The 20,519-nt window shown below is 45.4% G+C and overlaps 3 protein-coding genes across 3 annotated transcripts in view; 1 reads left to right on the forward strand and 2 right to left on the reverse strand.

Moving 5' to 3' along the window:
* Nucleotides 1–2,189: 2,189 nt before the first annotated feature.
* LOC311358526 (uncharacterized protein) lies at nt 2,190–7,978 on the reverse strand. Its single transcript, XM_084478577.1, has 7 exons — nt 7,527–7,978; nt 7,363–7,440; nt 6,702–6,807; nt 4,414–5,535; nt 3,061–3,124; nt 2,822–2,946; nt 2,190–2,480 (listed from the first exon to the last, which is right to left on the reverse strand). The coding sequence occupies exons 2-7, from the start codon at nt 7,408–7,410 to the stop codon at nt 2,449–2,451; spliced, it is 1,497 nt and encodes a 498-aa protein (XP_084334703.1). The 5' UTR covers nt 7,411–7,440; nt 7,527–7,978; the 3' UTR covers nt 2,190–2,448.
* A 521-nt stretch (nt 7,979–8,499) lies between these two features.
* wdr4 (WD repeat domain 4) lies at nt 8,500–16,304 on the forward strand. The gene is made up of 11 exons (XM_084478070.1): nt 8,500–8,626; nt 8,779–8,847; nt 9,034–9,180; nt 9,457–9,613; nt 11,062–11,174; nt 11,419–11,479; nt 11,628–11,744; nt 13,125–13,189; nt 14,473–14,659; nt 14,958–15,027; nt 15,960–16,304. Exons 1-11 carry the CDS (start codon nt 8,544–8,546, stop codon nt 16,148–16,150), a joined length of 1,260 nt encoding a protein of 419 aa, XP_084334196.1. The 5' UTR covers nt 8,500–8,543; the 3' UTR covers nt 16,151–16,304.
* Nucleotides 16,305–16,434: 130 nt separating this feature from the next.
* Nucleotides 16,435–20,519, reverse strand: part of pde9aa (phosphodiesterase 9aa) — a gene marked incomplete at its 5' end in the record, with an annotated part of 12,736 nt that continues 8,651 nt past the window's right edge. Inside the window, 6 exons of the mRNA XM_084478870.1 lie at nt 16,435–16,926; nt 17,271–17,326; nt 17,580–17,675; nt 17,998–18,126; nt 19,618–19,722; nt 20,046–20,159. Coding sequence (XP_084334996.1) covers nt 17,279–17,326; nt 17,580–17,675; nt 17,998–18,126; nt 19,618–19,722; nt 20,046–20,159 — 492 coding nt within the window. The 3' untranslated portion in view covers nt 16,435–16,926; nt 17,271–17,278. The remainder of the gene's footprint in view (nt 16,927–17,270; nt 17,327–17,579; nt 17,676–17,997; nt 18,127–19,617; nt 19,723–20,045; nt 20,160–20,519) is intronic.

Raw genomic sequence — 20,519 nt, forward strand, 5'->3', positions numbered from 1 at the left:
ACCATCTAAAATAGAGGTGCCAAACCCCACTGTATACAAGTGTCTATGCAGTCACTATATGAATTATATATATATATATATATATATATATATATATATATATATATATATATATATATATATATATATATATACACACACACACACACACACAGACACACACACACGTGCATCTCAATAAATTATATAATATAGATTTGTTGCACCCAAAGTGAAATATTTCAATCCTTTATTTGTATTGATCATGATGATTATGGCGTACAGCTCATGAAAACCCAAAATTCAGTATGTCAAAAAACAAGAATATTGTGAAAAGTTCACAATTCATATTGTAGACTCAAGGTGTCACATTCTAATCAGCTAATCAGAATAGGTTTCCTGAGCCTTTAAATGGTCTGTCAGTCTGGTTCAGTACTTCATAATAATGGGGAAGACTGCCGACTAGACAGTGGTGCAGAAGATAGTTATTGACACCCTCCACAAGGAGGCTAAGCCTCAAAAGGTCATCGCTAAAGAAGCTGGTTGTTCACAGAGAGCTGCATCCAAGCACACACTCATAGAAAGTTGAGTTGAAGGCGAAAGTGCGGTAGAAAAAAAGTGCACAAGCAACAGGAATAACCAGTGCCCTGATAGGATTGTCAAGCAAAGGCCGTTCAAAAACGTGTGGGAGCTTCACAAGGAGTGGACTGAGGCATGAGTCATTAAGAGCCACAACCCACAGACGTATCCAGGACACGGGCTACTACTGTTGCATTCCTCGTGTCAAGCCACTCCTGAACCAGAGCCAACGTCAGAAGCGTCTGACGTTGAGCACGTTGTACACAAGATTCTGGAGGAAGAATGGAGAGGCAGGGGTCAGGGGGATGATTTGGGGAGCCATGTCATCTGCTGGTGTTGGTCCGCTGTGTTTTATCCAAGTCCAAGTCCTTTTCCAGCAGGACTCGGCACCTGCCCACACTGCCAAAAGTACCAATATCTGGTTTAATGACCATAGGATTACTGTGCTTGATTGGCCAGCCAACTCGCCTGACCTGAACCCCATAGAAAATGTACAGGGGCGGGCCGTACTATTAGGCAAACCAGGCATTTGCTTGGAGCCCCAGGCCCCATAGAAGGCCTTATGGGGCCCCTGAAATTCCCTCTTTATATTATTTCCCCATATTTATCGTTTTTAGAAAAAATCTCTTCACAATAGTTGTGTCGGGATGTCTAATAACCCCCCCAGCCCCTGTCAACAACTCCACCCGCGGACCCTGTTATAATGTAAGAAAAACGAAAATCTGGTCCCCTTTGCCTGGAGCCCCCAAAGAGCTAAGTTTGCCACTGGTCACGAGGAAGATGAGACACGAGACCCGACAATGCAGACACGCTGAAGGCTGCTGTCAAAGCCACCAGGGCTAGGCTAGGTGTTAGGGCTAGGGCCGGGCCACAGGCTGATCGACTCGGTGCCACGCCGCATTGATGCAGTAATTCATGCAGAAGGCTAACCCTTTTTTTCCTGTGATATTCTACATTTCTGAGATACTGAAGATTTGTATGAGCTGTAAGCCATAGTCAAGAATACAAATAAAGGCTTTAAATATTTCCCTTTCGGTGTAATGAGTTTCACTTTTTAAAATTGAAATAATTAACTTTTCTACAATATTTAAATTCATTGAGATGCACCTGTATATTTATTTAGGTTTTATTGTAGTCAATAAACGTATGTATAAAGTAGGCTATACACTGAAAATCATAATCAGTTATATACAGAGAGCCGTTACCCGCTCATCAAAATACAAGGAATGAATGTGCAAAGAATGGTGCCGTTTCAAAAGTCATGTCGTACATGTTAATGTTCCACCTGGTGAAATAAATTGAACTCTGAAGAAACTACACCAAAACCAGGGCAGCACGTTTCAGTAACTGATCAATAATGTCTTGCCTCAAAACGGCCTGATGGGCTTTTCAGGGCTGATCTAATGAAGAAATGACCTGAATTCACGTTCAAGTCAGTGCGTTTACATGACACTCATGAAAGTCGAATTATTGGGTTAGTAACTAACTATCTCACCAGTGGAGTGAACATGGTTGCAATACCCTGGAGAAAGGTTAACATGCATTTCTGAAAAATGTATTCTCTGTAAGCTATGGAAAGAATAATTATGAATGTCAAAGTGTGTATCAGAAACAATAAAAGAGACCATCGTCATGAAACAAACATGAATTGGAGTTCATTTATTTTCTGTCCCCTGTCTGCCACTACGCAGACGCATATTTTCACAGTTCTTCCAGAGAAACAGCAACACAAAGGTTTAAATTCCATTGGAATATCTAAGGGCTCCAACATCTACATTCACACATACAAAAATAACAGACAGGATGTGTTTTTTTTTTTTCAACATTGCTTAAGTGAAAGCACAGGAAAGACTGAGTAGGAAAAACATGTCATAAAAAGGTTTGTGTTCTTCATTTGGAGGAAACCTCACTCAACTTGGGTTCTGAAACATAAATGGGGAGTAGAGGGAATAGATTATATACGTATATATTAATCTACAATTTTTTTTTCTTGAATTCTTGAATGTGCTTCAAATCATGCATGTCAAGATCACATTCCAAGATAAGTTTGACATCATCTCTCCCTCTGAATACTTAAAAGTAGACAAAACAACAACAACAACAGGAAAACAAGGATCAACACACCAATTAAGGAATGATAATGAATGCCCTCTACCTCACGCCCTCCATCTCACGCTACAATTATAATATTAAACCCTGGTCCAATAATTTTCTTAGTTACTATGACAACACGGCTGGGGAACCCTCGGTGTGGTCGACTCACCGTGGAACTTGAACTCGGGGAAGGAGTCGAGGTCCCCGCCGCCGTAGAGCCTCTGCAGTTTGGTCATCTCCTCAGCCAGGGCCTTCTGATACTCTGCCCCCGCATCCACCATCCCGCCGCTAGCCCTGGGGTCAAAGGTCAAGAGGTCAGTGCTGGCTTACACTAATGGAGGTACACTCATAAGTGGGAGGCGGGACGGACTTGATACAGTGTTTGTGCCTCTGATGCAATCGACTTACTGGCTGCTAGCGTTGTACGCCCTAATGGAATCCACGAAGAGCTTCTGAATGGGATCAAGTTGTGCTAAAAGCATCAGGGAGAAAAATGTAACAATTATTGAAAAGGTAAAGATTGGTAAACTCTTGGTTGTAACTGTTGGTAGGATCAATCCCATTGGGCTAGGGTGAACATTTGAAGACCCTCATGCACGACACCAGAACCTGGGATAGTGGGTTAAATAGGAAAAGAGGAAGGTGACGAAGAAGGAAAGTGGTCATGCTAAACTCGTAAAACAAGACTTGTCATCACTGCAAGACCGAAAGGGAACCCATTTCGGTCTCATAGGCAGATGCGGCTTCAGAACTACTTTTGACAAAAGAAGAAATTCTGTGTGCTAGTCAATCGTCTCTGGCAACCCACAAACACAAACACAGTGCTATTCAATCAGGAAGAAAACAGTTAGGAGAGGTTACAGTAATCCAAAACAAACAAACGGAAAAAGTTTGGGTAGGACGGATAATGTTACTTTACCATGCTACAACCATAAGAAACATGACAAGTGTGTGGGAAGGTGTACGGGGAAGTTGGTTGAAAATGAATTCTCCAAGTGGCTGGGAAAGGAAAGACGGTGGTTCTCCAAACAGTGAATCACACACACGAAAAACAGGATTGTTTTACAATACAAAAAGGAAAGGGAATAATAAAATTCAATGTGAACCTCGAGACTGCAGAAGTCAAGACGGTTGCAATGACAATGAGACTACTGACGTGAATGTTAGTCAAACAGAGATGCCGGTGAATGCGGGGACATGCAATGGCAGGTTACAAGGAGATAGCAGTACATATTTAGAGTTTTCTTTTATCACAGACACGTAAAATGGCAGATGTTATTTTTTTTGCCTTGACATGTTTCGACTGATGTTACGGAGATGTGATCCACCATCCGTAACATCAGTCGATAAGAACGCGTCACACCAATCCACCCGTGTGACCTTCTGATGAAGACGGAAGTCTATCTGTCGAAACATGTAAAGGTAAAAAAAAAATAACACCTGCCAATATATGTGTCTGTGATCAAAGAAAACGCAAAATATTTATCTCAAGTGTAGACACAATGAACGTATTACAACTATTACTATACTAACGATAGCAGTACAGTGACCACCGTTCAGGGATGGTGAACAGACATGAGAGGCAGAGGGAAAGAGTGGTGCCAAGCATGGGTTTGTATCAGAGTAGATTTACAGTTTATCCTTTACCTATACACAATGTCATTAACTCAATGCAATGCAAAACTCAATGCAAATACAGCCCAACCCAGATGGGAAAGAGAAGGAGCATATCGAATGGTGGAGGTGGTGGTGGTGGTGTACCCTCAGGGGATTCAACAGGTTCAGGCTCAGCCGGGGCCTGGAGTTCCTCTCCTGCTGCTTCAGCCAAGACTGGCGCAGGATCCACCAGCTCCTCAACTGGAGCCGCTGCCACCACAGCCTCTGGGCTCGCCTCTACTGGGGCTTCAGCTTCCACCGCGGGGGCAGCCTCAACAGGAGCTTCAGCCAGTGGGGCTTCAACAGCACTTTCAGCAACTGGTTCTGGAGCAGCCTCAACAACAGGGGCCACTTCAGCTGCTGGAGCCGCCTCCACGGCCGCTACAGGAGGGGCTTCTTCAATGACGGGGGCCACAGCCTCCACAGCCTCTACCACAGCCTCAACAACAGGGGCTGCAGCCTCTACCACAGCCTCAACAACAGGAGCCACAGCCTCTACCACAGCCTCCACGGCCTCTACCTCAACCACAGCCTCTACCACAGCCTCCACAACAGGGGCTGCAGCCTCAACAGCCTCTACGACAGCCTCAGCAACCGGGGCTACAGCTTCAACGACAGGGGCCGCCGCCTCAACGGCAGGAGCCACAGCCTCTACCTCGACCACAGGGGCCACAGCCTCCACCACGGCTTCAATAACAGGTGCAGCAGCCTCAACGGCAGGAGCCACGGCCTCTACCACAGCCTCAGCAACAGGGGCCGCAGCTTCGGCAACAGGAGCCACAGCCTCTGCCACAGCCTCCACAACGGGGGCCGCAGCTTCTGCCACAGCCTCCACAACGGGGGCCGCAGCTTCTGCCACAGCTTCAACAACAGGAGCCACAGTCTCAACCGCCTCCACAACGGGAGCCACAGCCTCTGCCACAGCCTCCACAACGGGGGCCGCAGCTTCAACCGCCTCCACAACGGGGGCCGCAGCTTCTGCCACGGCTTCAACAACGGGGGCTGCAGCCTCTACCACAGCCTCAGCGACAGGTGCCTCCACAGTAGGAATGTTGGCTGCGGGTTCAGCTGTAACGGCGGCGGCGAGAGGCTCTGCAGCAGGCTTAGCCGCGGCTACAGCTTCTGCCACGGCCACCGTGAGGGCGGGGTCCTTCTTGGGCATCTCCACAAAGGTCTTGTGCTGGACTAGTTTCTCTATATCGAAGTATGTTTTAGCAGGCTTTTTGTCTGGGATGAAGGAGAATAGAAGCAGGTGAAGCGTTAATTTTTTTGCGGTGACTGAATTTGTAGCGCGTAATCCCCCGTTATTCGTTGACAAATCACATTTTTATGCTTACACTCATTCAAGACAAACGTTTGACAATGACAAAGCAACTACAGAAATGAAATGGATAGTTAGGAATTGTAGAGTAGAATAACAACAGAAGACCTCTGTACTCCACTTAGACGAACGCAAAGTAACAAAAAAAAAAGGGAGAAAATTACAGTTAATTGATTTATACATAGCTGTATAAAATACATCCTGTATTTTTATAGAGGGTAGAAAAAAAGCCTTTAAAGACCATTTGGGAAAAGTGAAGCAGTAAACTGATCACAGAAGAATGCTGTGGAAAAAATGTAAAAAGTCAAACAAGATATTAGACAGACTGAGGTACAAGCATTAAGGACAAAATAAGTTTTCCATTTAGGATCCTGATTTGGGTTCTTCCCCTTCATAAATTCACTTTTATTTTGTAATAGGCCTATCGGCTTGTCAAGTGTTTGATCGGAAAGTATTACCATAGAGCTTGTGAAATGCCCCCATTACAAATGAACCCACCTGATATTGACCATGCATCAAATAAAGGTAGAATTACCAGATTTGGGATTACAATGAAATACATCTAGTCCAATGTGTGTGTATTGGCCATCTTCTTACAATCCACGTTTGATATTCTTCCTTTGAAGATTGTTATGCTGTTCCTTCTTTACCTCTAATTTATATCTTGTTCTCAAAGTCATGTAGTGCACATAATTCAAAAATAAAATAAAGAAGCATAATCCTAACAGCCCATGTATGATAATCCTAACAGCCCATCATCAGTAGAAACCTACAAGCACGTTTCATCAAAATGGGTTTTAATAGCTATTGCCATAATATTTAGTGAGTTTAAAGCTTCAGTATTGAATAGATTGGTGCAAACGTGTAATGAAAGGGGCTTAGGGGTCAAATTTGGAAGCATGGAAGCAACTGGTAGAGACCAGTTGAAGGTCATAATGGGGAACTATGCCAAAGCCTTTCATAAGGAATGCTTGTGTTTTCTTTAGTGGAAGAGACCAAATGAGATCAGTCATGCTTGTACCGCAATCCCCGACTGACACTAAACGACATACAAATGTTCAGGAGAGGCTACCTTGGTTCACTTTTTTAATCGGCTTCTTGCCTCCTCCGGATTTCGTGCTGAGGGCTGCAACTGCCTGTACTCTGTTGGGAGACCTGCAGCTCTCAGGCCTCAAACACTGCGAAACCAACGTCCACGGACACTCAGAAATATGCATTCATCAAGAAAATATATGCATCTCTAGGTGTTTATATACATTTTAAAAACACAGAAAGAACCACATTGCAATGACAGTAACGTTAGAGACCTCAGCTTATGAGAGGAGGGTTTCAGAATATATCTGACCAGTTACAGACCAAGTGTCCCAAAATAGTTTGGAGACATGCATGGTTGCAGAACACAAGGTATGTTGTTTTGGAAGTATTTCCAATATTGAGTCCCTTCACCTTAAAAGGAAATATAATACACGGGTAAAAATGCAAACGTCGAACATAACGACGCCTATAAGCTGCATAACCACATATATGTACTGGCGTTGCGGGCAGATTATGGAAGTATTCCTGCAAACCATGCATGTAGCAGGCCTGTAACCAAGAGCATTTAACTCACAGGCCTGCTACTGCCGTAGCCCTAACATGTATTGCCCCACCTAGGTGTGTCCGGACTAAAACCAAGGCAAATACATTCCGAGTGGATGTCATTTCATTGCATAATGTATTTGAATTGTCATTACCTTCAGAGAGGAGCCCAGCCTTCCCATCCTCAGCAGAGACGTCGCCATGATTATCAGTGCGACTATACGGCTTGTGTCCTTAAATACCAAAGCAAAATAGCACCGGATATTACTACAAACTACTACAAACTACTGAATAATTGACGCGATGGATGAGAACGTACCGGTGTGCGTTTAGATCAGCCGACAGCCAACTGTGAACGGCGGCGCCAAAAGAAAAGGGATGCTGTTGTTTTTAACCAAATCTAAATTAATTATATAACATGGGAGGCAATGTCAACGGTCCAGGCTATAGGTTGATGCCCAAAGAAAGACACCACGTTGTATAAGGGTGGGTTTGTTCGTGTTGTGCAGCAGACACTCAACCCACACACACACACACACACGTGTGGAGCACGCCCCCTTTTTAAGGAGCACACTGCTGCTTTTTTAGGTTGTTTTCAGGTCCTCAACTTGTATATCATTGATTCTTGGGCCATTTTATACAAGTTCACCGTATGAATATAATATATGCATTCAACCGAACTGAACAGATCAATAAAGATGACTTTATTTGAGGCCAGTACATTGTGTTCAGATGTCCGTCTCCTGTCTTTTCTGTCTCTGCGTGTTGTGTACATTCTGTACTCTGGGGGGAGACGATGACGTGTTTTATGAGCGCCACAATAGAGCCGCCGCGGCATGCAATAAAGAAAGGCTCCAGACGCTCACAAACTGCCTGTGGGAGAAATACAACAATGTGCGATATCACAGCAGCCAGATTCATCACCGGCTGTGATGAGAGAAGGACCTCAAACTCCCCATAAACTCATCCCACTGGACTACATTTTTTCCACAATGATTGCCCTATTGCACACGTCCTCCATATTGTAAATACTTGGTATTTAGAGTGTATCTTTAACTCATCTGTTTATAGGATATACTGGAGTATTTAATAGTGTAATATTGGATATGTATATATATATTTTGTATTAAGCGTTTAATATCTTGACTTCTTTATTGTTCACCTGCTTTGGCAATGTAAATGTTTGTTTTGTTTCTCATGCTAATAAAGCTTTTTTTGAATTTGAATTGAAGCATGTTGTGTACATCCTGTACTCCGGGGGCGCTGACGCGTTTTATGAGCGCCACAATACAGAGAGTCGCACTCCACGTGACTGCGGTCGCACAGCACCCTAGCCATGGCTACTATCGGCGCCTGTGGAGAGTGGATTGTTTCCACGTGTGACACCAAACTCATTTCTATCCACACCAGACAGGACAGGTTAGTGAGACCTGTGGTCGCAGGATAAGCTATATGTGTGTTATCTGCCTTTACGTGCGTGTTGGGACACTGGGGCTTCCAGTGTGTTCTGTGTGGCTGCTCACAGTCATCAGTAGACTCACTGTCAACATCCACATCTGCCTTCATTACAGAGAACCGTTCGTGTTCGACTGCAAGACCGCCGAGAAGAAACCGAAGGACACGGAGAGTGACACTAAAAGGTAACGTTAGTGGAGCGGTTTTTGGCCCCTTTGTCACGAACTACGGATGTCAGGTTAATTTCCTGATCAGTTTCATGACGGTAGACTGACTTAAGACATGGGATGTATACACGATCATATGTTCTTGGATGTTTCACTTGTTGTTTATACGGTCCCCTATCGCCACGACTTTAACCCTTTTATAAGTGATGACGGTGGTGCTGATGAGACCGGAAATGACGTGATCCTGGCCGTGGCCGTGTCGCCCTCTGGAAGACTCGCGGCGCTGACGGACGACTCCAAGCGCCTGGTTCTGTTCCGATGCGACGCTCCGTGGCAGTGCGTCAGCACAAGGTAAAACATCGTAATTCGTCGCGTATTGATTCACCGACGGCCTCAATCACAGCTGCCTCTCGGGGCGTCCCCAGACCTACCAGTCACCAGTCAGTCATGCTTCATGAACGGTGTCTTTGCTTAATCATCAGCGCGTTGTCTTGACCTCTCTCACGTCCTTGTGTGTGTGTGTGTGTGTGTGTGTGTGTGTGTGTGTGTGTGTGTGTGTGTGTGTGTGTGTGTGTGTGTGTGTGTGTGTGTGTGTGTGTGTGTGTGGTGGTGACTCCCTGGTCCCAGGTGGGTGGTGCGGCGGTGCACCTCCCTGGTCTTCAGCCAGGCCGAGGACCAGCTGCTGGTGGCGGACAAGTCCGGGGACGTCTACTCCTTCTCTGTGGAGGAGCCCCACAGGGCCGGGGAGCTGAAGCTGGGTCACCTCTCCATGCTGCTGGCTCTGGTGAGACCTGCTCCGGTCCTCCGTGTAACCGACCAGTTTTACACGCGACCCGTGGCTCAAGGTGGTAGAGCGGGTCGGCCGATGATCGAGAGAGGGTCGGCGGTTCGATCCCCGCCCTCGCCACTTGTGTCATGGTCGTTGTGTCATTGGGCGAAGACACTTCACCCACCTTGCCTCAGTGTGAATGTGTCTGACTGCGGTGTGTTTGAGGTGGTGGTCGGAGGGGCCGTAGGCGCTGAATGGCAGCCACGCTTCCGTCAGTCTGCCCCAGGGCAGCTGTGGCTACTATCGTAGTTTACCTCCACCGGTATGACAGTGTGTGAACGGTAAGCGTCTTTGGGTCATTGAAAAGCGCTATACTAAATAATTGAATTATTATTATTATTATTATTATTATTATTATTATATACGGTAGACATGTAGAGCCATCAGACGCAGGGACAACCTCCTGTTTAAAGTCAGCGGAGAATAGTTAGGTGTGTGAAATGAACAGATTGTGGTGGGGGATAGATGTGTAATGTTGTCATCTGAGATCAGGATTCTGCTGTTTGTGGGGGGTTAGGGTTAGCTTAGGCTTGTTGATACTGCTAAAAGCCATTCAGTTTATGCAGGTGATGTGAGCACTAGTTTATGTGGTAATATACCTAGTAGGTGGATATGGAATGAACACGGCATTGATGGCATAACAAAGCTGCCTGCAGCTTGTGTTAAGTGGTTTATTACTGTCTTGGAAAAATGTATCGTAATGATAATGTAAGATGATATACAAATGATATAAAGCTTTTTTTAATTTGATACTAATCAACTGAAAAGGCATTTGTATACATTCTCATTGACCCTGGAGACGTCTCCCCTGCCACTGTAGCCACAAAGTCTGATATTGAGACCATGCCAATCTCCTGGCTTCTCTGATGTGTACATTCCTTTAGCTCTTATCCTTGCAGACATTTCCCCCCCCCCCCGCCCGCCCGCCATAGTGTATCGTTAGTTGACTTTGTCTCTCCCACCATGGTTGACTTCAGCCATTCCTTAACTCAACGATAATCCCTCAGCTTTGTCTCCTTTGTTGTTAATGCCCAGGGTGTGAACGTTTCCCTGTGAGAATCATGTACAGCCATTATTTCATTGAAGATGTTTGGTAAAACGCTATTTGTGTCAGTACCGCTTTCTATTAAATCAAAAACTTTGCTGTCAAGAAGCGTTGAAGAAAATGTATTGCTTACATTTACTTTCCAATCTACAACTCTCGACATCTCCTGGTCACCGGGTAGTTCTCCAGTTCTATATCTTCAAAGGTTCTAAAGTGGCAGAATACCGCAAAGGAAATATCTATCATGGACAAGTAGGTCTGGATAAATGTATCTATATTAATGGAGAACATCAATAAAACAACGTGTGGGTGTGCTTGAGATGGTCTCTGTGATATCTATCTTCTGCTCGCTCTCCAGACGCTCTCACCGGACGACCGCTACGTCATCAGCGCTGACCGGGACGAGAAGATCCGGGTCAGCCAACTCAAGTCTCCCCACAACATCCAGGCCTTCTGCCTCGCCCACCGCGAGTGAGTGCACCGTCCACCGCCGTCCCCGCTGTCAGTACTCTACCAGTAGTATCAATGATCGGGTTGGATCGTGTGTCTTCCTATCTGGCTGTTAAGCCGTCCCTATAACTGAATCTATGTTTATCTCTTTGTATTGTATCGGATCTATTTTAACACGGCTATTCAGGCGTATAGCAGCCAAGTGGCTGTGTTCTATCTGTCAGGTACTGAACCCTTTCTAAGATGTGTTCCGGGATCTCTCCAGGTTCGTCAGTTCTCTGTTGATCCCTGCGGCTCACCGGGAGTGGCTCCTCTCTGGATCAGGAGTGAGTCTCTCAGAACATACCAGAAGCCACCCAGGGTCTCTGTCTCGCACAGGACTCGGCTCCACCAGTCAAACTCTGATTCAGGGACCAATTTGTCATTTAGGTCTTACAGTTTATTGCTCTCTCTCTTTGTCTTACCCGCTCTCAGGATGGGACTGTGATTCTGTGGCAGTATGAATCTGGGCGGGAGCTCCAGAGCTGGGACATGAGGAAGCTGAGGCAAGCCCCTAGCAGCACCAAAGAGGGTGAGGAGGAGGAGGAGAAGGTAACCAGCACTACCCACACCTTCCCCATCACATCACCGTCGTCTTATAGAAATGTCTGCAAACTGACTGTAAATACTACAGCGAAAACACTTGTTTAACTCCTACTGGTCACATTCACACAAAGCATTTTCTTATGTGCACAACATGCATGAATATATATTTTTTAACCAAGGCGCCTGAGAAGTAAAAGTGGTTTTCACATGTGAACATGTTTAGATGGGCTGTGAACATGTTTAGAAGTACTGTAGGAGTCTGCTTCATGTAGCCTAGTGTCCATAGGGAAATGGGCAAACCATCTTAACACATTTCCCTAGTCTTCTGAAGCCCCGACACCTTGGGGAGGATCACATGGTGTCTGGCATCACAGCTGGTGTTTCCATACTGGGCTGCTCAGGAATCTCCCAGACTCCCTATGGACACTACAGTACGGACACTAGGCTATATGAAGCAGGCTCCTACAGTACTTATGTTATGTAACCAGTCGCGCCTATCTATACATGTTCACATGTCAAAACAACTGTGTCAACTGTGTTAAGATGATTTATCTATATGTTTGTTTTAAAACTAAATATAAAGGTGTGTATATATAGTAAAAAAATCTGAACCATTGAGTTCACTGGTCACGGTTCGATTTTTACTCACCAAATTTCATGTACCATCCATCTGTGGACATTAATTTTAAAAGAGTCACTCACTTTACATCAATTGTCAAATGTTTTTATTGCAATAGTGCATTTCTTCTTCTCTTGAATAGCGCTAGTGCTGGCGGTGCAATTTAACAAACTTTCCAGGTTTATGATAACTGGAAGTACAACCATCCGTTCAAAGCGCTGTGTCTTCATTGGAGCTCGGGTCGACGTCTCGTTGGAAACACGCCGCGGGTCGTGTTTCCAACGAGAGCTTGAACTCCAGCGCAGCCGTACAGCCACCCCGTGACTCCCAGCACCACACAGAGCATGACAATAGAACAGGCCGACGCGGCGCTCTGTGGTCCGTCCGGCTTTACACCGATGCTCTGCTGTCACTCGGACAGAGAGTGGATCCCAAAGACACTGACTTCCTCCACACAGCAGTTTCGGGATATCGCAGTTTTCGCTTTTTGAAGCGTTTTTTCCAAAAAAAAACGTGTGTTTTAACCAACTCGTCACCACAGTCCAATTTAAATGTTACACGGCGCAGCACCACAAATATCGAAAACCGTGATCTATCTATATATGACCATTTTTGTGAAAGCAAATGAGTGACTTTTATTATTTTGTATTATTTTATGTTGTCAATACAATTATTTGCCAAAAATGATGCTAACTTTTTTTCTTGCTTTCCTGTAATTGTGGCGATACCGGACACCTTCTAAATGGCGGCCTGCTGTGTTTTCCCAGAGGTCGGCCGTGAGTCGGATCACAAGCTCGCCTGACGGCCTTCACGTGGCGGTGCAGTGTGAAAGGTCAGTTGGTTTATGCCTCTCCCCCCCCCCCCCCCCCCCCCCTTACCAGAGCACCTCTTCTGTTAACTAGTTGTTAACCAGTTGTCAACTTTGGACCCTCAGTTTGGACCCTTCTCTGTCCTTCTCTGTCCTGCCACTTGATTCGTATGCTTTTAAATGTTTCCAGTGACTTTTATTTCATGTTTTTCTATACTCTTGTATGTTATTGCAGTTGTAAAATCCATGATTGTGTTAAAGGGTTATATTGAGTAAACCTGATACACATCACTCGCCAATAACTGTACATTGTGTCATAATAACCATGAGACAAGACGTCTGTAAGGCTTTGACGTATTTATAATATATGGCAAACAGACTCTTTATGCGGGAACCTCCTTTCTATCAACATCCTTTGTTATTGTTTGCTTTTGAAACGCTGTACAAAGTGTCGGTCATGTCCCGACATTTAGACCAGCGTTAGTTTGAGCCCGGGACATGCACTATATATTCTCTTGTCACCGGGCAGAGGAAGACACAGGTCAAATGTATTTCTGGATGCTTTTTATCAGCGCTTTGAAGGTTAAGTGCACTTTACCCAAACCATAGATTTAGATGTAAAGGAAAAGTAAGCTTTCTCTTGTAGTTCAGGAAAAGAGAATATGAGAGACCTGATGTAGATTACAGGTGTTTTATGGACAGACTATCTGCTGCGGTCATAACATGCACAGATGCCGTGTTGTACTGTATCTTATTCAACTGATAAGCTTCCTATTTTCTTAAAACGATACTGTTGAATTCTCTACTACTAATCGGATTTCTGCTGATTATATTTATATGGCTATAGTTTGTTAATCTCATGGTTTAAACCTTTAACCATGAGATTAACAAACTATAGCCATAGAAACATAATCGGCATAAAGATAGTGATAAAGAGACAAAATGACAGAGCAAGAGATCAGATCACATGTAACCTATGGAAGAACTTGGTACACACTAGGGCTCCTGCTTTCTGAGTCCCTTATGGTGCCCTCTGCTGTCAGGATGTAGGTACTGCACCCATTTTCTTCCAGAATTTGGGGTGAAACTCTGCTTTTTTGATGCACATAATTCAAGTTTCCAATATATGCCTGAATGTAATGGTCTGAAGTTACACAATCACAAGAGAGAATTGTTTTACTGAAAATAATCGAAACATGTTTCTGGACCACGTTGTCTGGACCAACCGTGAGTGGATGATGAGACTGTACTCGTAGCGGGGAGTAACTCGTAACGGGGAATGTGTTTCGTCTCGGCTGTGTCTCCAGAGCTGCGTCGGTCCAGATGCTGAGCCTGGAGAAGGGTTCTGAGGACCGACTGACCCCCAGCCACCAGCTCACCCTGCCCCACTGCCCCCTGGACATCACCTTTGACCCCAGAGGCCGACTGTGGGTGCTGCTGGACTCTGCTGACACACCGTTCCAGGTGTACACGCACACACAGGATGGCTGGCAGGTAGGAGCTTTTAATCCGATTCTTGTGTGAAAACCAATTAATTAGCTAATTGGTTGTAATACTAAAACACCTTACACTGGACTGAGGTCTTTGATCTTAAACATTGACGGTGATTTGGTGTCATTGAGAAGACAAAGGACTGATGGCATCAGAGCTAGCGTCCCCGCTGACAGCGTCCCCATGGTTATGTAATGGGTCAGCACCAGACACAACTCCTTTATTTGTACTTGTTCGTTCGGCTCAAAGGGCGTTGGGGCCGATATGTGCTCGCTCACAGAGCTGCTGTTCCGTGTTCTAGTGTGACGCAGAGAACGCTGAAGTGAGCCGAGTGACCGAAGCCCTCAGACCGTACTGGAAGGCCCTCCAACGTGAGACTCACTCCCCCCTCTACACCCCTCTACACCCAGATACCCCTCTACACCCCTCTACATTCAGATACCCCTCTACATTCAGATACCCCTCTACACCCCTCTACATTCAGATACCCCTCTACACCCCTCTACATTCAGATACCCCTCTACATTCAGATAACCCTCTACATTCAGATAACCCTCTACACCCCTCTACATTCAGATAACCCTCTACATTCAGATACCCCTCTACACCCCTCTACATTCTGATACCCCTCAACATTCAGATACCCCTCTATATTCAGATAACCCGTCTACATTCAGATACCCCTCTACATTCAGATAACCTCTACATTCAGATAACCTACATTCAGATAACCTCTACATTCAGATAACCTCTACATTCAGATAACCTCTACATTCAGATACCCCTCTACATTCAGATAACCTCTACATTCAGATAACCTCTACATTCAGATAACCTCTACATTCAGATACCCCTCTACATTCAGATAACCTCTACATTCAGATAACCTCTACATTCAGATAACCTCTACATTCAGATAACCCTCTACATTCAGATAACCCTCTACACCCCTCTACATTCAGATAACCCTCTACAGTCAGATACCCCTCTACACCCCTCTACATTCAGATAACCTCTACATTAAAATAACCCCTCTACACCCCTCTACATTCAGATACCCCTCTACATTCAGATAACCCTCTACATTCAGATACCCCTCTACATTCAGATACCCCTCTACATTCAGATAACCCTCTACATTCAGATAACCCTCTACACCCCTCTACATTCAGATACCCCTCTACATTCAGATAACCCAACATAACATTCAGCTCCGCTGGTCCAAGCGTCTGTAACATGTGTTCTATGTGACGGCGGTCAGCGGCCTAGAGCAGTCTCTGATCCCCTCCCCCCCCCCACACAGCGCTGGCTGTGGCAGAGAGCCGCTTCCAGCACCTGTACAAGGTCAACTTCGACAACATGGAGTCCTACATGGAGAAGAAACGCCTGCGTCTGGAGCAGCAGAAGAGCCACTGGAGCAAGAAGAGGACGACCGGGAGCGGGAACCACACCCCCGGGAGCAAGAAGAGGAGCAAGGAGAACAAAGTGAAGTGAGCGTCTGGAGGGCAGGCGGCGAGCTGCAGGGGCATCGGAGATCTGGGGATGACCGCGGACTGTTTGGTGGGCCAAAAGAAAAGCTACTGTGTAGTTTTTGTGTTGGGTACAGAATTAAGAGATGGTCTCGAGGATTTCTTTTTTTTTTTTTAATAAACATTTATGGTCCAGATAATTCCTCCTCCTTATCATTTTTTTTTTTAACCACTGCTTTATGCAGTCACACGTATGCCATTTACCCTAGGACGTTGGTCACGCAGCAAAGCAAGCTCGTAGGACAGTGGTAATAATTAAACCTTTATTTGTTTGTAGGAAAGAACAAAGGCGACTAGAAATCTGTACAATCTGTAAAAAAAACAACACATTTAAAATAAAAACAAGGCTGATAGAGAAATATCTAAATAATGTTCACTGCAGTGGTCAGTGCTGTACAAATGTAGACGCTCCCTGAAAAATAATGCTTTGGAATTGTCCGTCGATCCCTGAGCGAGCGCGCACGCCTCCACCCAGCGGTCGGTTTGAAGTATTAGGCCTGGAAGCCACTACGTCAAATCCAATCCTTCAGGTTGATCTGTGATGGACTGCTCTTGCCTGGCAACAATGCGCTCTACTAGAACATGGCTCCGCACACATCCTATTGGTCCTGTCTCCGGGCCTGGGGTGGTGGGGGGGGGGGGGGGCTCGGGCGGGGGGGGGGGGGGGGGCCCTCGGGGGCCCGGAACCAGACTGAGAACTCTGCTTTGTCACTCTGCTCTCCTGCTCTACTTTCACTGGTGCTGAAAACAAACCAACACGGTTAGAGGAATGTGTCAATGGTTACACTTCTAATGTGATCTGTGGTTTCTTTTAAAGGCCACTGGGAAGCAGCAAAATAAAATAAATGCGCTTAAGTGTGCACTTAAGTATGAATTTATGGATAATAATGAGTTGTAAATATGACAGCAAATGAAATAATTGAAATAAATAACTTGCGCCTGATGTTCCTGACCCCTAAACAGATCCAATGTAACAACCATATAACACTGAAGCTACAGCTTACTATATGATGTCCGTGACGATAGAGGAGCCTTTATCTCTGTGTTAAAGTACATTGGGAAGATATAAATGGGTGTTAACCTACCTTCAAACCTACTTCTTCTTCCCTATTGTCAAGTTTTCACTTTTCTTCTTCTTCAACTGCAAACAAACAAATAAATTAATAAATATGAAACAAAGATAGGCCATGAGCTGTGGGCTGTCTAGTGAATCGTATCAGAGCTGGGTTATAAATGACTTACTATAAGGAAGTGTTATACTGGGACATGACTTTATAATCTAAAATGGTTGAATGTACCATGATAAAGAAACGTGTGGACATATTGACTTTCAGACCTGACAGGGGTGGCTGTTGCACTATTCAACCCGAACACACACACACACACACACACACCTCGTTCATGGCGTCATCAATCTGCTTGAGTTCCTCATAGCGGTCCCTGGACTCTCTCAGAGGCTGGACCATCACGTCCTCAATCTGAGGAAACAGCTGTTCCACGCACAGAGGGGGCTTCATCAGGAGTGCATTCATATATTCAAATCTGTCCATTCATCCAAATGTGAAGGACATGTGAAGGACAGCTATTCTACCGACAATATCTGCCAAGGACTATGGATCAGAATCTGTCAATGAGGACCCTTTACAACACCAAAGTCACAGCAAAGGGGGAATCTAAATGTGTGATTGTTGACTCAAACTACTGCTTTTTTTTTAATAACTATGAATACCATAAAGAGAGATAATCCTCAACATCAAGCTCATATTTTAGGACTATTATTTTTTAATCAAAGCGTCGTCTCGTCACACGGACCTTCATGACGGTCTCAAACATGGGGATGAGGACGAACTTGATGAAGCCGATCTGAGCGGTGGGCTTGGTGACCTTCTCTCTGTCCATGAACGGAGCCACAGGCAGACCCTCCGTCTTCTCCCGGTCGCTCTGCAGAGAGAGAGAGAGAGAGAGAGAGAGAGAGAGAGAGAGAGAGAGAGAGAGATTTAGAGATTTATTATGTTCTTTATATAATATAAGGATCATTTATTAGTGATGGAGTGACACGAGAACGCAGGTCGAGACATTGATATCCATTTAAACTGTTGCAAGCTATACTTCACAGGTGCCATAGAACGCCCCCTAATGCATGGGAACAACCATGCAACTATCCATTGCATACATGACACTTTTGATGAACCCCATTGGGTCAAAGTTCAATACACATCCCTTTCCTGATCAATCTGACAATCAATCATGGCCTGGTGTCCGGTCTGAATAGTCTATAATCCCCCTCGTATGATTGGTCAGGATCGGGGGGGGGGGGGTGGGGGGGGTGAAGGGCCATTCAGATAGGAAGTACTTTGGGCCAAGCTCTTGGAGTGGTCGATATGTTGCCACACATGTTATGTTGGATGCTGTTAAACAGAAAGGCCTTTCTCTCTGCCCTCGGCTGACTTCACAGCACCTAGGCTGAGTTGCGGTCTGAACACACAAAGTTTTTATGAGTGCTTGGTTGTTGTTCTGTGTTCTAGTCCAACAGTAGACGAACAGGTTATCTTCCTGATGGCCATGTGGCTGATAAACCTGTTGATTGATGAAGCTTTATGTTTCTTGTGTAATGATGAGTCGTATGATGTATTGATTGTATTAACTGATATTAATAGGATATCGCACTTAGATGTCTGAGACTTTGGTTCTACTACACTTTGTACTTTCTCCATGTCACTCTAATAAACAAGAGCGAAACAACCATCAAGTATGTCCTTGTTTCAGTCCAGGTCTCTCAGATGAATGTCTAACTGTAATTACTCCTTGAAGTACGACCACATGCATGAAGTACCCCTGCCTGCACAAAGTACTCATACCTCCAATAGATAATACCACTGCACAAAGTACTTATACCTCCAATAAATAATACCACTGCACAAAGTACTCATACCTCCAATAGATAATACCACTGCACAAAGTACTCATACCTCCAATATATATTACCACTGCATAAAGTACTACCATCATATGAGGTACTCCTAACTCAATGCTGTACTACTTCTGAATCAAGTACTCCTATCCACATGACGTACTACCACTCCATGAAGTAACCTTACCTGCATAAAGCAGTATTAACTGTAAAGAGTACTCCTACCTGCATGAAGTAATACCACTACGTGAAGTACTTGTACCTGCATGCAGTACTACTACTACGTGAAGTACTCCTACCTGCATGAAGTACTACCATTACAAGAAGTACTCGTACCTGCATGCAGTACTACCACTACGTGAAGTACTCCTACCTGCATGAAGTACTACCATTACAAGAAGTACTCGTACCTGCATGCAGTACTACCACTACGTGAAGTACTCGTACCTGCATGAAGTACTACCATTACAAGAAGTACTCGTACCTGCATGCAGTACTACCACTACGTGAAGTACTGGTACCTGCATGAAGTACTCCTCCAGCAGGCAGTCCACCCAGGGCTCGGCCACCTCCATGGGCCGCACCTCGTTGGAGATATCACAGCACTTGATCAGGACCATCTTCAGCTGGGGGAGGAGGTCAGAGGTCAGAGGTCAGCGGGAGAGGACTGGAGGGAGGAGGAACCAGGAGGAGGAGAGGAACCAGGAGGAGGAGAGGAACCAGGAGGAGGGAGTAGGAACCAGGAGGAGAGGAGGAGCAGAGGAGGGAGTAGGAACCAGGAGGAGAGGAGGAGCAGAGGAGGAGAGGAACCAGGAGGAGGAGAGGAGCAGAGGAGGGAGGAGGAACCAGGAGGAGGAGAGGAACCAGGAGGAGGGAGAGGAGCAGAGGAGGGAGAAATGGAAGTTTTATCGTGGCGAGGTGAACGAGTGGTGGATTGGCAGACGCTTACACAGGTCACATGCTCCTCATCGCTGTAGTCAAAGACGTCCACCTTCTGCTTGAAGGTTTCCAGGATCTCGCCGTGTCGCGCCATGTCGGTGGCCAGGATCAGCGTGATGGTGCTCTGTCACGTGACCACACACACAAACAAAAGTGACTCTCCAGAAATGAGTCAGAGCAGGTCACAGACTACCTCAGTTCTGATGACTCCCTACAGCACAGCGGCATTAGCATACGCTTTTAACCAAAGCAACTTCCCAAAGCAAAGTCAACATTTAGTTAAGTCCAAATAAAGTTAAGTCTACTTTATTGGTATAGCCCCTTTGTTACAGTTCCTGTCTTCACAGGCCGCATTAAACCAGACCCCCTCACCCTCACATCAGCACGATGGAGAAGAAACTCCAGTGGCGGCCAATACTTGGCATACATAACGGTAGCTGTTACGGGCCTAGTGCTGCGCCGTCGCAAGAAAGAGGTTAGGCCA

The sequence above is a fragment of the Micromesistius poutassou genome (genome assembly GCF_964030765.1).
Source record: "Micromesistius poutassou genome assembly, chromosome: 14".
NCBI lineage: Eukaryota > Metazoa > Chordata > Actinopteri > Gadiformes > Gadidae > Micromesistius > Micromesistius poutassou.

Bases quoted from the DNA above. Each gene is read 5' to 3' on its own strand.
- LOC311358526 (XM_084478577.1), bottom strand. From the start codon at position 7,410: ATGGCGACGTCTCTGCTGAGGATGGGAAGGCTGGGCTCCTCTCTGAAG. The intron at 2,947-3,060 runs GTAAGTCGATTG...CTTTGACCCCAG, and splicing joins GCGTACAACGCTAGCAGCCA to GGCTAGCGGCGGGATGGTGG. The intron at 2,481-2,821 runs GTGAGTCGACCA...TTTATGTTTCAG, and splicing joins CCCCGAGTTCAAGTTCCACG to AACCCAAGTTGAGTGAGGTT.
- wdr4 (XM_084478070.1), top strand. From the start codon at position 8,544: ATGGCTACTATCGGCGCCTGTGGAGAGTGGATTGTTTCCACGTGTGAC. The intron at 8,848-9,033 runs GTAACGTTAGTG...CCCTTTTATAAG, and splicing joins ACGGAGAGTGACACTAAAAG to TGATGACGGTGGTGCTGATG. The intron at 9,614-11,061 runs GTGAGACCTGCT...CTCGCTCTCCAG, and splicing joins TCTCCATGCTGCTGGCTCTG to ACGCTCTCACCGGACGACCG.